The sequence below is a fragment of the Chenopodium quinoa genome, unplaced genomic scaffold (assembly GCF_001683475.1).
Source record: "Chenopodium quinoa cultivar QQ74 unplaced genomic scaffold, ASM168347v1, whole genome shotgun sequence".
Lineage (NCBI taxonomy): Eukaryota > Viridiplantae > Streptophyta > Magnoliopsida > Caryophyllales > Amaranthaceae > Chenopodium > Chenopodium quinoa.
This window is the reverse complement of record NW_018744988.1, coordinates 227,096-238,899: the sequence shown is the minus strand read 5'-3', so window position 1 is coordinate 238,899 and position 11,804 is coordinate 227,096. Positions and strand designations below refer to the sequence as shown.

Here is an 11,804-nt window from a genome sequence, read left to right as displayed (position 1 = left end):
CCAAAAGTAGATGTCTACACCATGTAAAAATAATTTGCCAAAGGGACTCACATAGACTATGATTGAGTTGACCAACTGACTTGACCAAGCTTGACTTGTTATAACATGATATGTGTATAACTTGTGGTTATGTGTGTATATGGTGTGTATGTGTGCAGACACAAGGAACCGAAAATGCAAAAGCAAAAATTTTCCCTTTTTGTCATGACTTTCTCACGAAAAAAAAGGCGTGAAAACTGAACTTTTATTTTCGAACTTCCCTTGATGAGAAAATTTATAAAAAGTTTTTCAAATTCCCCGACATAAATGACATGAAAAAGGGAATAAGTTTTTAACTTCCTTATTGAGCAAGACGAAATGAATCGCAGGGATTGAATTGCTTTTCTTGAAGATAATGTATGCATGATGCATGTTCTTAGGTTAGGAGGCTAAGGACAATTACATCATGTGACATGATAGATGAATCAACTTAGGTCAGGTATCTAAGCATCATATATGGTGTAAAGAAACGATCTTGAACGTCACTTAGGTCTTGAGGCAAAGCGCATATAGAGATGAAGTGATTGATGTGTATTGCATAATGAATGTTGCTTTGGTCAAGGAGTTAATCACGATATGCGATGCATGAAACAATGAATAGTGCTTAGTGATGAGTGTCATTTATGGCACTCATTTGGCTTCTTTTAAGAAGATTTTATATGATTTTTGTATCTCTTTTTACTCTTTTTTTTCTTGTTTTACTTACATTTTCCTTACTTTGCTATTTCCTTAGAAGTTTTCTTATTTTCTTGATTTTCTTTTATATTTTGCATTTTCTTATATGGAGAAACGAGGCCTCTCTCTTGCTTTTCTTGTTTACAAGATGTTGGCGAGCTTTTAGAATCTCAAGTGTATTCACATTTGAGTTTTCAAGTGAAGAGAGAGGTCCCGTTTCTCCATTTGAAGCCCAAGAGCAAAGGATTTCAAGAGCTTGGTCATTTAAGTTGCGCCTTCATGCTCACACGGCATGAAGGAGTAGTGTCGAACCCACCAAGAAGTTCTCAATTTACCGCCTATTGCATCATGGCTCATCCGTAACTTGCGAGGACAAGCTCGGCCTCACCAAAGGACTTCCTATGCTCCAGCTGCGCGGGCGCTCACGAGAGAGGAGCGGCCGCGCCAGGCTTATGCGCAACAGTGGAGCGGCCGCGCCCCTTCCTTCTCCCTGCCCCGTACCCTTTTTATAGCGGCCGCACATACTTGAGAGGGGCCGCGATCTTTGACATTATGTTTGGAACGTCTAACTAACTTCCTTATAGTTAGTTTTGCGATAAATAGAATTAGCTAGATTTATTGAGAGAGAGGTTTTTGGGAGAAAGAATGAGAATTAGACTTGATTTGATTTTTAGAGAGAAAAACTCTTTATTTTGTGGTATTGTCCTTAGATTCTAGAGAGAGAGGCTTGATAATTGATGAGTGTTCTATTGAGATCTTCATACCTCTTTGATATTGATCAAAGTTTTATATGAATTCTTTACTTTTCAATGCAATTTGATGTTTGATTTTGTTATATTGTTGAATTTCTATGTTTAGCTTGAATTTGATTGTTGAAGTTGAATTACAATGTTGATTATTAGATTGATATTTTCTTTTTTATTGCATTTCAATTTCACCATGATAAGTTAGTAGTTGATTATCTTAGGAATGTGGTAAAGCATGTTTTGGTGATAATTTAATGCTAATTTAGGGCTTTTGATTGAATTGTTGATGTGATTAAATTGGTTAATGTAACTAGTGCATGTGCTTGGTTTGAAAAAGAGTAGCTAAACTTTAGGATCATGTTAGATTACATTATAGCCTTCAATGACACGAACAATTGATTTGAGTGCTATTATTATTGTTTGATCTCGATTTGTGATTTTCCTATTGAAGTCATTTGTAAAGAAATCTAGCTTGGCCATAGGAAATAGCCTTTCCAGTGATTATGATTGCTTCTTCTATTTTCCCTCGCACCGCTTTATTGATTGAATCCTCCCGAATTAACAAGATTGTTAAAAAGCATGTGGATCCTAAGTTCCCTAGTGTTTGATATTTAATTCTACCTTGGGATTCGACCTAGACTTACCCTATACATCGGGTTGGTTTAGTTTTATGAATATTGTTTTGGCCGAGAAATCTAGACCCCGACGACCTAGGTTTACCCTGCATCAAAAATGGCGCCGTTGCCAGGGATGACATGGTGATTGGTATTGTTGTTTGAGGCTATTTCATTTATTTGAAAAATACAAAAAGATTTATCTTTCTTTTGGGCTACATTTATAGCCGTGCTATTGATATTTGCTTTGAGTTTTTGTATGTGTAGGGCAAGAGGACGAACTCTAGTGCCATTTAATCTGAAAATTGAGAGAACCATAACAAGGATAAGGGTTGCTAATCATTCTTCAAGTCCAAGCGAGCCTATAGATTTGAAAGTGGGATTGTTCCACTAACGACACCGACAAATGATTTTGAGATAAGGCCGGCAATGATCACTTTGATTGAGAGGAGACAATATAGTGGTTCTAAGCATAAGATCCCTCTCAACCGCCTAAAGAATTCGAGAAATATTGCAATACAATCAAGGTCAACGAGGTTTCTCAAGAATTCATTTGCCTAAAGCTTTTTCCCTTCTCGCTTATTGGGCGTTCTTTAGAATGGTTGGATAAGGAGGTGAAGCCTAATTCTTTGAGGACTTTGGATGAAGTTACAAAGGAATTCCTATCACGTTTCTACCCCCAAAAGAAAACGGCCGAGGCGAGATCCCTCATTCAAAATTTGAAACAAAAGCCGAGCAAGAGTCTTTATGAGGCGTGGGAAAGGTACAAGGAGTACCAACGATAATGTCCTCATCATGGGATTCCAACATACCAAATCAATAAAATTTTCTATGGAGAATTGAGTCCACAAGTCCAATCTTGTTTTGATGTCGGTGCCGATGGCCCTATCATGAATAAAATGAAGGAAGAAGTTATGGATTTAATTGAGGAAGTGGTGAGATACCATATGGATTGGCAAGAAGGTGAGAGAGAGCCGACGAGCAAGAGTGGTTCAGCGTTCTATTCAATCGACCATCTCAATGCCATCAATAAATTGTCCTCAAACATATCAAATTTGGGAAAGGAGGTGACCTCAATAAAAGCAAAACTTAAGAGTGCTTCCTCACAAGCACCTATTCTTTCCTTCCACAATAAGGGGAGAGGTATATCTTCTAACTCTACTCCTCTTTCAACTTCAAATAATATTCCAAGTGGATGTGTGTTTTGCGATGTTTGTGGGTCTTATAACCACGATTCTTCTAGTTGTCCACATGCATTTGAGAGTTATGATGAAGGTGAGACCAATGAGTATGATCAAGTGAGCTTTGTTTCATATAACAACAATGGACCAAGGTTTGATGGTCCAAGGAATTTTGGGAATAGAAATGCTCACCAACAAGGTAATTTTGACAATTACAACAATGGTGGCTATAGAAACCAAGGAAACCAAAATTTCCGAGGTAACTATAACAATCAAGGTTATAATAATCAAAATCAAGGTCAATGCCAAAACTGGGGTAATTGGAATAATCAAAATCAGGGGAATTTTAAAATTAACAACCAAAGGGGACCCCCACCTGGATTTTCTCCAAAGACCCAAGGAAATGGTAAGAATTTCTATGCTCAACCTTCAAATTTCAAGACTACCTTGGAAAAGATCATCGAGAACCAAACAAAGATTTTGAACACTTACATGGCGGTGAGTGAAATAATAGTTTAACGAAATGATGAAACACAAAAAGATGCTTGAAACACAAATCGCTCAATTGACTAACACCTTGAAAGAGAGTGTGAATGCTATCCCTTCTTCTTTACCTTCACGAGGAGTTGAACCTAAGAAACCCATGTATTCCATCACCACAAGGAGTGGGAAAGTGCTTGATGAGAGAGTTTCTAGGGAGAATGAGGAAGATGAGAGGATGAGTGATTCATGTTAGGAAAAAGAGAATAATGTGTCAAGAAGTGTGAGCAAGGAGGAAAATCAAGAGAAAAAGAAGAGTGATGTGTCTAGCAAGGTGATTGAGAATTATAATGAGAAGAGTGTTGAAAATAGAGGAAACAAGATGAGGATTTCAAACCAAGACTTCCATATCCCCAAAAGTTCAATACTTACAAGTTGGCAACTAGCATGACCCCTTGAAATCTTCAAGTCTTCAAAAGGTCTTCATTTGCAACTTCATGGCGTTGTCTTCTAAGTACCCCGTCTTCAAGACTTGACCAAAATATTACAATTGCTAGTATCTACGATTAGGACTAATCTAAATATTAAGGTACAAAAATACTCAACAGTTCGCAGACCGTATTTAGATTTACAAAAATACATCACGGATCACAGTCCGTATTTTCTATCCTAATCGGGCCCCACTAGTTTCCATTTCATAAAACCTGTGAGAGAATTTACATTCCATTCATCCATTCACTATCTCTGAATGGCCCATACATTTTACAACGATAAACAAGAAACAATGCATAAAACGCGCGAGAACTAGTAACTAATCTAGGTGGTTAATCCAATTAACACGCCAATTAAACTAGTCAAAGTTGTTTAAACCGGTTATGGAAATAACTAAGAGACGCTCCCACTAAATTTCGCATCCAACTTAACTAATCCAATTAATTAAGTCAGTGAACCCAAATATTTGCCAAAATTAATTTTGCAAATGTCGCTCAAAATCCGAGGCCTAGCCTCAAAAATTTTAATTAAATAAACAAAATAATTAAAATAATTAAAACGCCAATTTAAGCAAAATTACGAATTCCAAAATGTCTAAGTGCCTAGCACTAAGACTTGGAGTCCAAAAAATACCCTTATTTACATATTAAGCAACGCTAAAATTAACTTTAAAATAGCATCGCCTTAATACCCCGGGGTTATTGTGCCAATTATGGGATTGTACGTACCGTACAACAAGCACGTAGTATGCCCATGCGCACCCCCGCAACACCAAGCATGCATGTGGGCTGCTTGTGCTCGCATGCGCCACGCCCAGCCCAGCCAAGCGTAGCAGCACGCACAGCGCGCACAACCTTATGTTGCCGCTGCGCCATGCTGCTGCTTGCTGCTGGCAGCGAGCAGCAGCCCACGCCCTTCCTCACACACACAGACGCACAGCACCACGCACCTAAGAACGAAGCGCCCAGCAGCCTCGACAGCCACATATGGGTTGCGTGAGCAGCCCAGCTGGCCGAGAGCTAGCTCGGGGCTCTTAGGCCTCGTGTTGCGTGCTAATGCTTCGAAAATTATCGATTTTTGTGTGTGACATTATAAATCAATTCTAAATTAATTTTAGAATTAATTTTGAGGAAAAATGAAAAATTACAAGTCTAACTTAAATAATTCATCCAAAAGCAATTAACCAAATTTATTTCCAAGAACCATTCTTTAATAAAATTGGTTTAACTTGGTGTAATAAAATAAATTAGGGCAATTCTCACTATTTATTTAATCACTTTAAATTAATCTTGAGATTTTGACAAAATAAAAGGGAGTTGGAAAAAATGAACATAAGTTCAATAAAGACTCCAACTTTAATACTTGTGACTCCATGAAAAATTATATCTTCCAATATGAAGATAAACCAATTTCAATCACAAGTTTTAAACTTTATGATTCCAATCAACTAAAAAATGATTAAATCAACAAAGTTTAACCAAAATTCATGGAATTTAGTAACTCAAAGTTTCAATCACTTATCATAAATAAAGATTGAATCTTTAGTACTTGGAAGCAACAAAGAACAACAATGTCACCCTTAATGCAATTAATTTGCAATTACGTGAAAAAATAAAACCAAACTTTCAAGCACCAATTACTACCAAGTAATCATGCTTAAAGTGGTCTAAAATTGCATATAAATTAAGGAAAGAACCAAATACATAACCACCATAAATATGCAATCAATTTTCAAGGTTAGAAAGACTTAAAATTTTTCGTCAAAACGAAAAATCCCTCGAAAAATGCATTTCTGGTCGTTTTTTGGCTAAAAATCGAGGTCTAAGAGGGTAAAACCATTTCCAGAACGCCTTTTCCACCCAAAATTCACTATTTTTGGGTCAAAATCTGGGTTCGGGAGCTGAAGACAGCTCTAATACGAGGTAAAATTGGAAAAAACTAGTTACTAATCTAATTAGCAACTTAAAACCAGAAAAATTAAGCCATAAAAACACCTTGAAAATATTATGATTTTAAAAATAAACGAGCGAGGCTCCAATACCGCTGTTGGTTCTTGGTGAGTCCGACTCACTGCGGAAATAAACCCAAAAACAAGACCGCACTCGCAATAAATAAAACCATAAACATAATTAAATTAATCACAAGATTAAGATAAGCTAATTACCTTTGACGCGTGCTTCGCTCCAAAATGAACTCTTACTTGAAAGCTTCAAGTCTCGCTCACACGGAGACCTCCAACAAAGTCCACCCGCACCAACAAAACCGACTAGGTCCAATGTCTTGGGGTTAGCAAGACCCGACCAATAAAACCCGAGTAATTATATTGAGTTCAAAGGTTTTCACTACTGGTGATGCCTTTTTCAACTCTTACTCAAGCATCATTCCCAATGCCCATCTTGGGTATTTATAAGAAATGATGGGAGTATCATTTACTCTCCCATCAATGTGGGATAGTATGATTTTTCCATTTTATTTTAAAGCTAAAATAAAATTAATAATCAAGCTGGTAATAAATCAACAAGTGGCAAGCTCATGTGAATGGTTAGGTGAGGACCACTTGAAGAAGGGGGGGACCAAACTTGCTCCCCACTCCCTCTCCCATAACCGGCCACCTCACTCCACACACACTCAGGGACCACAAGCCACATGGCACCCACCCTTGGGCACCAAGGCAGCCAAGGTGGGCTGCCATGTGCTGCTGTCCGTGGCAGCCACGCCTAACAAGCCCAGCAGGCCCAGCACTCGCATGCGGGCCAGCAAGCCCAGCATGCTTGTGCGGGCTGCTGCTGGCCTTGTGCCTTGGCCAGCGCTGCTAGGCAGCAAGCAATGGCCTAGCCATGCTGCTGCTAGCTGTGGCGAGCTGGCGCGCCTAGCGTGCTAGCTGCTGCAGCTTGTTGCGGCATGGCTTGCTAGCCATTGCGCGCACAATGCTGTGCCTAGCATGCTAGCACGCACTAGGCAGCGCCTAGCCTTGCGATGCTAGCATGGGTGCGCTAGCACGCACCAGCCAGCCTAGGCTTGGCTTGGTGCGCATGCTAGCCACCATGCTAGGCCATACGCCCTTAGCACTCAGTTTGCTTGGGCATTCCGATGCTAGGGTATTTTGGTCTTTTGTTGATTTATTACTATTTCTCGTCTCGTCTTTCACTATTTTTCGACTCGACTTCCGACGCTCACTGAATATATTAGCTTTCTAATAATTTTGAACCCACTAACGGAATAGTACACTTGTTCGAAGGACACCATTCCTTTCAATCTCCCACTTGTCCTTCCGGACAAGTGTGCATTTTGTGTACAACCTTTTTCCTATGTCTCTTAATGTCTCTTCATGAACTATAAGGTAAGATTTATTTTGTCATCCTTATTACGTCTAGAAGTGTTTCTCGATTTCGAGTCCGAATGTCAATAAACAGATGATTTCTAAAATCCATCCGAGCACGACCATGCATTTTACAGTCTCGCTCTTCTAGAGGCCTTGTGTACAACAGAGACATCTTCCCTATTTTAGTAGGGGGACATTCCCAGTCTTGTAATGTAGCTTCTCTTACTGAGAGGACCTAGTCGCCCGAGTGTTTCCGTTATAATCCCCTATTACGGCAGACGTTTGACAACATCAAAGCGAACTAGTACTCAAACAAGAGAACTCACAATACTCATGGTCGAGGAAATAGGTTCCGATAGCCATAATGAGAAGTATACTTATGACAAATTTTTTAATTTCTTAAAGTATTCTCATAGGTCGATCCAGTATGGTTCTAAACCAATACCTGTGCAAATGATTTATGACAATCATGTCCTTGTAGCACATGAAACGGTGCTATAAATCAAACTACACACTAATCTCAATCGGTCATTAATCGTCCATTGTTTAAATGACCTTGATTAGGGATAATTTTCGATTACAATATTCAATGTTCACTTAATAGGTGTTTCCTTACCAAGACTGGTGTTGATACCCTATTTTGAATATTCTTAGAATCGAATGGACTCATTATTTAATCCTAAACCACAATTAAATAGCATAACGGAGTAATAAAATATTGCATGAAATTTTATATTACTCCAAAACTTGAATGGTTTTCCTTAGCGTCTTACATTTATTTTTCTCAAAATTAACTAAAAAACTAAACAAGGAAATCAAAGCCAGTCTCCTACATGCTTGATTCCCATTGCCTCAACGTGCTTGTTGTGCTTCACTTGAGGCAAAGGTTTAGTAAGTGGATCGGCTACATTGTCATCCGTTCCAAATTTTCAAATTCTGATTTCACCCTCTGATTTCCATTCTTAAATCATGTGAAATCGCCGCTTGACATGTTTGACCTTCTGATGTTCCCTAGGCTCTCTGGCCTGAGCAATAACTCCATTTTGTCACAATAGAGGGCTATTGGACCCTTTATAGAGGGTATAACATCAAGTTCACCAACGAACTTACGAATTCAAACAGCCTCCTTAGCTGCTTCAGCAGCTGCTAAGTATTCGGCTTCAGTTGTAGAATCTGCAGTTGTACTCTGCTTTGCGCTCTTCCAACTAAACGCCCCTCCATTTAGACAGAACACATATCCAGATTGCGATTTGAAATTGTCTCTGTCTGTCTGGAAGCTTGCGTCGGTATAACCATCCACAACTAAATCCTCTGCACCACCATACACCAGGAATTTATCCTTGTTCCTTTTCAGGTACTTCAGGATATTTTTGGCCGCAGTCCAATGCGTCTCTCCTAGGTCTGATTGGTAACGACTCGTAGCACTCAAGGCATACGATACATCTGGCCTAGTACATATCATGACATACATGATCGATCCAATAAGCAAAGCATATGGAATCTGATTCATTCTTACCCGCTCATCAAGTGTCTGTGGACACTGCTTCTTGCTTAGGGTTATGCCATGTGACATTGGCAGGTGACCTTTCTTGGCCTCCTCCATGCCAAATTGAGAAAGTACCTTATCAATATAAGTATTCTGACTCAATTCAATCATCCTTTTCGATCTATCCCTATAGATCTTGATGCTTAGTATGTACTGAGCGTCTCCCAAGTCTTTCATTGTGAAGCACTTTCCAAGCCAGGCCTTTACAGACTCTAACAACGGAATGCTGTTTCCAATGAGCAATATGTCATCGACATATAAGACTAGGAAGGCGATGTCACTCCCACTAACCTTCTTGTAAACACAAGATTCATCTGGATTCATGATAAAACCAAACTTACTAATGGCTTCATCGAATCGCAGATTCCAACTTCTGCTTGCTTGTTTTAGTCCATAAATGGACTTCTTAAGCTTACAAACTTTCCTAGCATTGTTTTGGTCAACAAAACCTTCAGGTTGTGTCATATACACAGTTTCTTCGCATTGTTTTGGTCAACAAAACCTTCAGGTTGTGTCATATACACAGTTTCTTCCAAATAACCATTAAGGAAGGCGGTTTTGACGTCCATCTGCCATATTTCATAATTGTAATATGCAGCAATCGCTAGGAGGATCCGAACGGATTTAAGCATTGCGACTGGTGAAAAGGTTTCATCGTAATCAATACCATGAACTTGTCTGTAACCTTTTGATCTAGCTTTGTAAATGAATACATTTCCATCTTTGTCGGTTTTCAACTTGAAAATCCACTTACATCCGATAGGTGTATAACCTTCGGGTAAGTCAACCAAGTCCCAGACTTGATTTTCAAACATGGAATCCATTTCAGATCTCATGGCCTCTTGACATTTAGCAGAGTCGGTGCTTGCCATTGCTTGCTTGTAGGTTGCCGGTTCATCTCCATCCATAATCAGGATGTCCTGATTCTCGGTTAATACTAAACCAAGATATCTATCATGTTGAGATCTCGGCCTCTGAGACCTACGTAGGGTAATGGATTGAGCATTTGCATTGTCGATTCGACTTTGCACATTTTGATCATTTTGACCTGCGTCAACAGATGTTGTTTGAGCACTTTGACTGTTATTATGATTTTGTTACTCATCCTCACGAACTTTGTCGAGTTCGATTTTCCTCCCACTTGTCATTTTGGAAAGGTGCTCCTTCTCCAAAAAGACACCATCACGAGCAACAAACACTTTGTTCTCCGATTTGTTGTAGAAGTAATACCCTTTGGTTTCTTTTGGGTAGCCCACAAATTAAACCTTATCAGATTTGGGATGAAGTTTGTCAGAAATCAAATTCTTGACATATGCTTCGCATCCCCATATCTTTAGAAAAGATAACCTGGGAGGTTTCTTCATCCATAATTCATATGGAGTCTTTTCTACAGCTTTTGATGGAGCACGGTTCAGTGTTAGTGTCGTAGTTAGAAGTGCGTGTCCCTAGAAAGAGATAGGAAGATCACTAAGACCCATTGTTGATCGTACCATGTCTAACAAGGTCCGATTTCTCCTTTCGGATACTCCGTTCCATTGAGGTGTTCCCGGAGGTGTCAATTCTGAAAGTATACCCTTTTCTTTTAGATGGTCATCGAATTCTTGGCTCAAGTATTCACCACCTCGATCTGATCGAAGGGCTTTGATTTTCTTGCCAAGCTGATTTTCAACTTCACTCTGAAATTATTTGAACTTTTCAAATGATCCAGATTTATGCGACATGAGGTAGACATAGCCATATCTACTATAGTCGTCTGTGGAGGTGATGAAATATCGATGTCCATTTCTTGTGGTTGAGCTCATTGGTCCACATACATCGGTATGTATAAGACCCAATAAGTCACTTTCCCTTTCTCCCAACTTGGAGAATGGCTGTTTAATCATCTTGCCTAATAGACATCCCTCGCAATTCCCAAACGATTCTAAATCGAAAGAGTCAAGAACACCTTCTTGTAGAAGTTTCTTAATGCGTTTGATGTTGATGTGGCCAAGACGACAATGCCACAAGTAAGTCTGATTTGACTCTATGGTCTTAGATCTTTCGGTATCATTATTCACATTATAAACTTGTTTGTCTAAAGAAAGCACATAAAGGCCATTTTCAGAATGTGCAATACCATATAAAACATTATCGAGATAAAATGAACATTCATTGTCCTTTACTCGAAATTCAAAACCTTTGGCGTCCAACGCCGAAATTGAAATAATGTTTTTGGTAATGTTAGGAACATAATAAACATTATCGAGTTCCAAAACTAGCCCGGTGGGAAAAGACAAACTGAGAGTTCCTACGGATACGACACCAATTCTGGCTCCATTGCCGACCCGGAGTTCAATCTCTCCCTTCTCTAGCTTTCTAGCGTTCCTTAGTCCCTGAGAATTGGAACAAAGGTGTGAGCCACATCCGGTATCTAATACCCATGATGTTAAGCTAGTGAAGTTAAAGTCTATAAGAATATACCTGATTCAGAAGCAACGGTTCCGTTCTTCTTATCTTCCTTGAACTTGAGGCAATCTCTCTTCCAATGTCCCTTCTTCTTACAGTAGAAACATTCGGAATCAGATTTAGAAGATGCTACCTTCTTATCCTTGGTAGCTTTAGACTTAGGCGGAATAGTTTTCTTCTTACCTTTCCCCTTAAAGCCTTTCTTCTTCTTGCCCGAAAATTTGAACGGCTTGCCCTTTTTAATCATGAGAATATCATGCTTTC

At 39.2% G+C, this 11,804-nt stretch overlaps 1 protein-coding gene across 1 annotated transcript; it reads left to right on the top strand.

Moving 5' to 3' along the window:
• The first annotated feature begins 2,973 nt into the window (after positions 1–2,973).
• LOC110706500 (GATA zinc finger domain-containing protein 14-like) lies at positions 2,974–3,991 on the top strand. The gene is made up of 2 exons (XM_021884418.1): positions 2,974–3,753; positions 3,797–3,991. Exons 1-2 carry the CDS (start codon positions 2,974–2,976, stop codon positions 3,989–3,991), a joined length of 975 nt encoding a protein of 324 aa, XP_021740110.1.
• The last annotated feature ends 7,813 nt before the right edge of the window (positions 3,992–11,804 follow it).

Coding starts and splice junctions, on each gene's coding strand:
- LOC110706500 (XM_021884418.1), top strand. CDS start 2,974: ATGAAGGAAGAAGTTATGGATTTAATTGAGGAAGTGGTGAGATACCAT. Junction 3,754..3,796: donor TTTTGAACACTTACATGGCG/GTGAGTGAAATA, acceptor AAACACAAAAAG/ATGCTTGAAACACAAATCGC.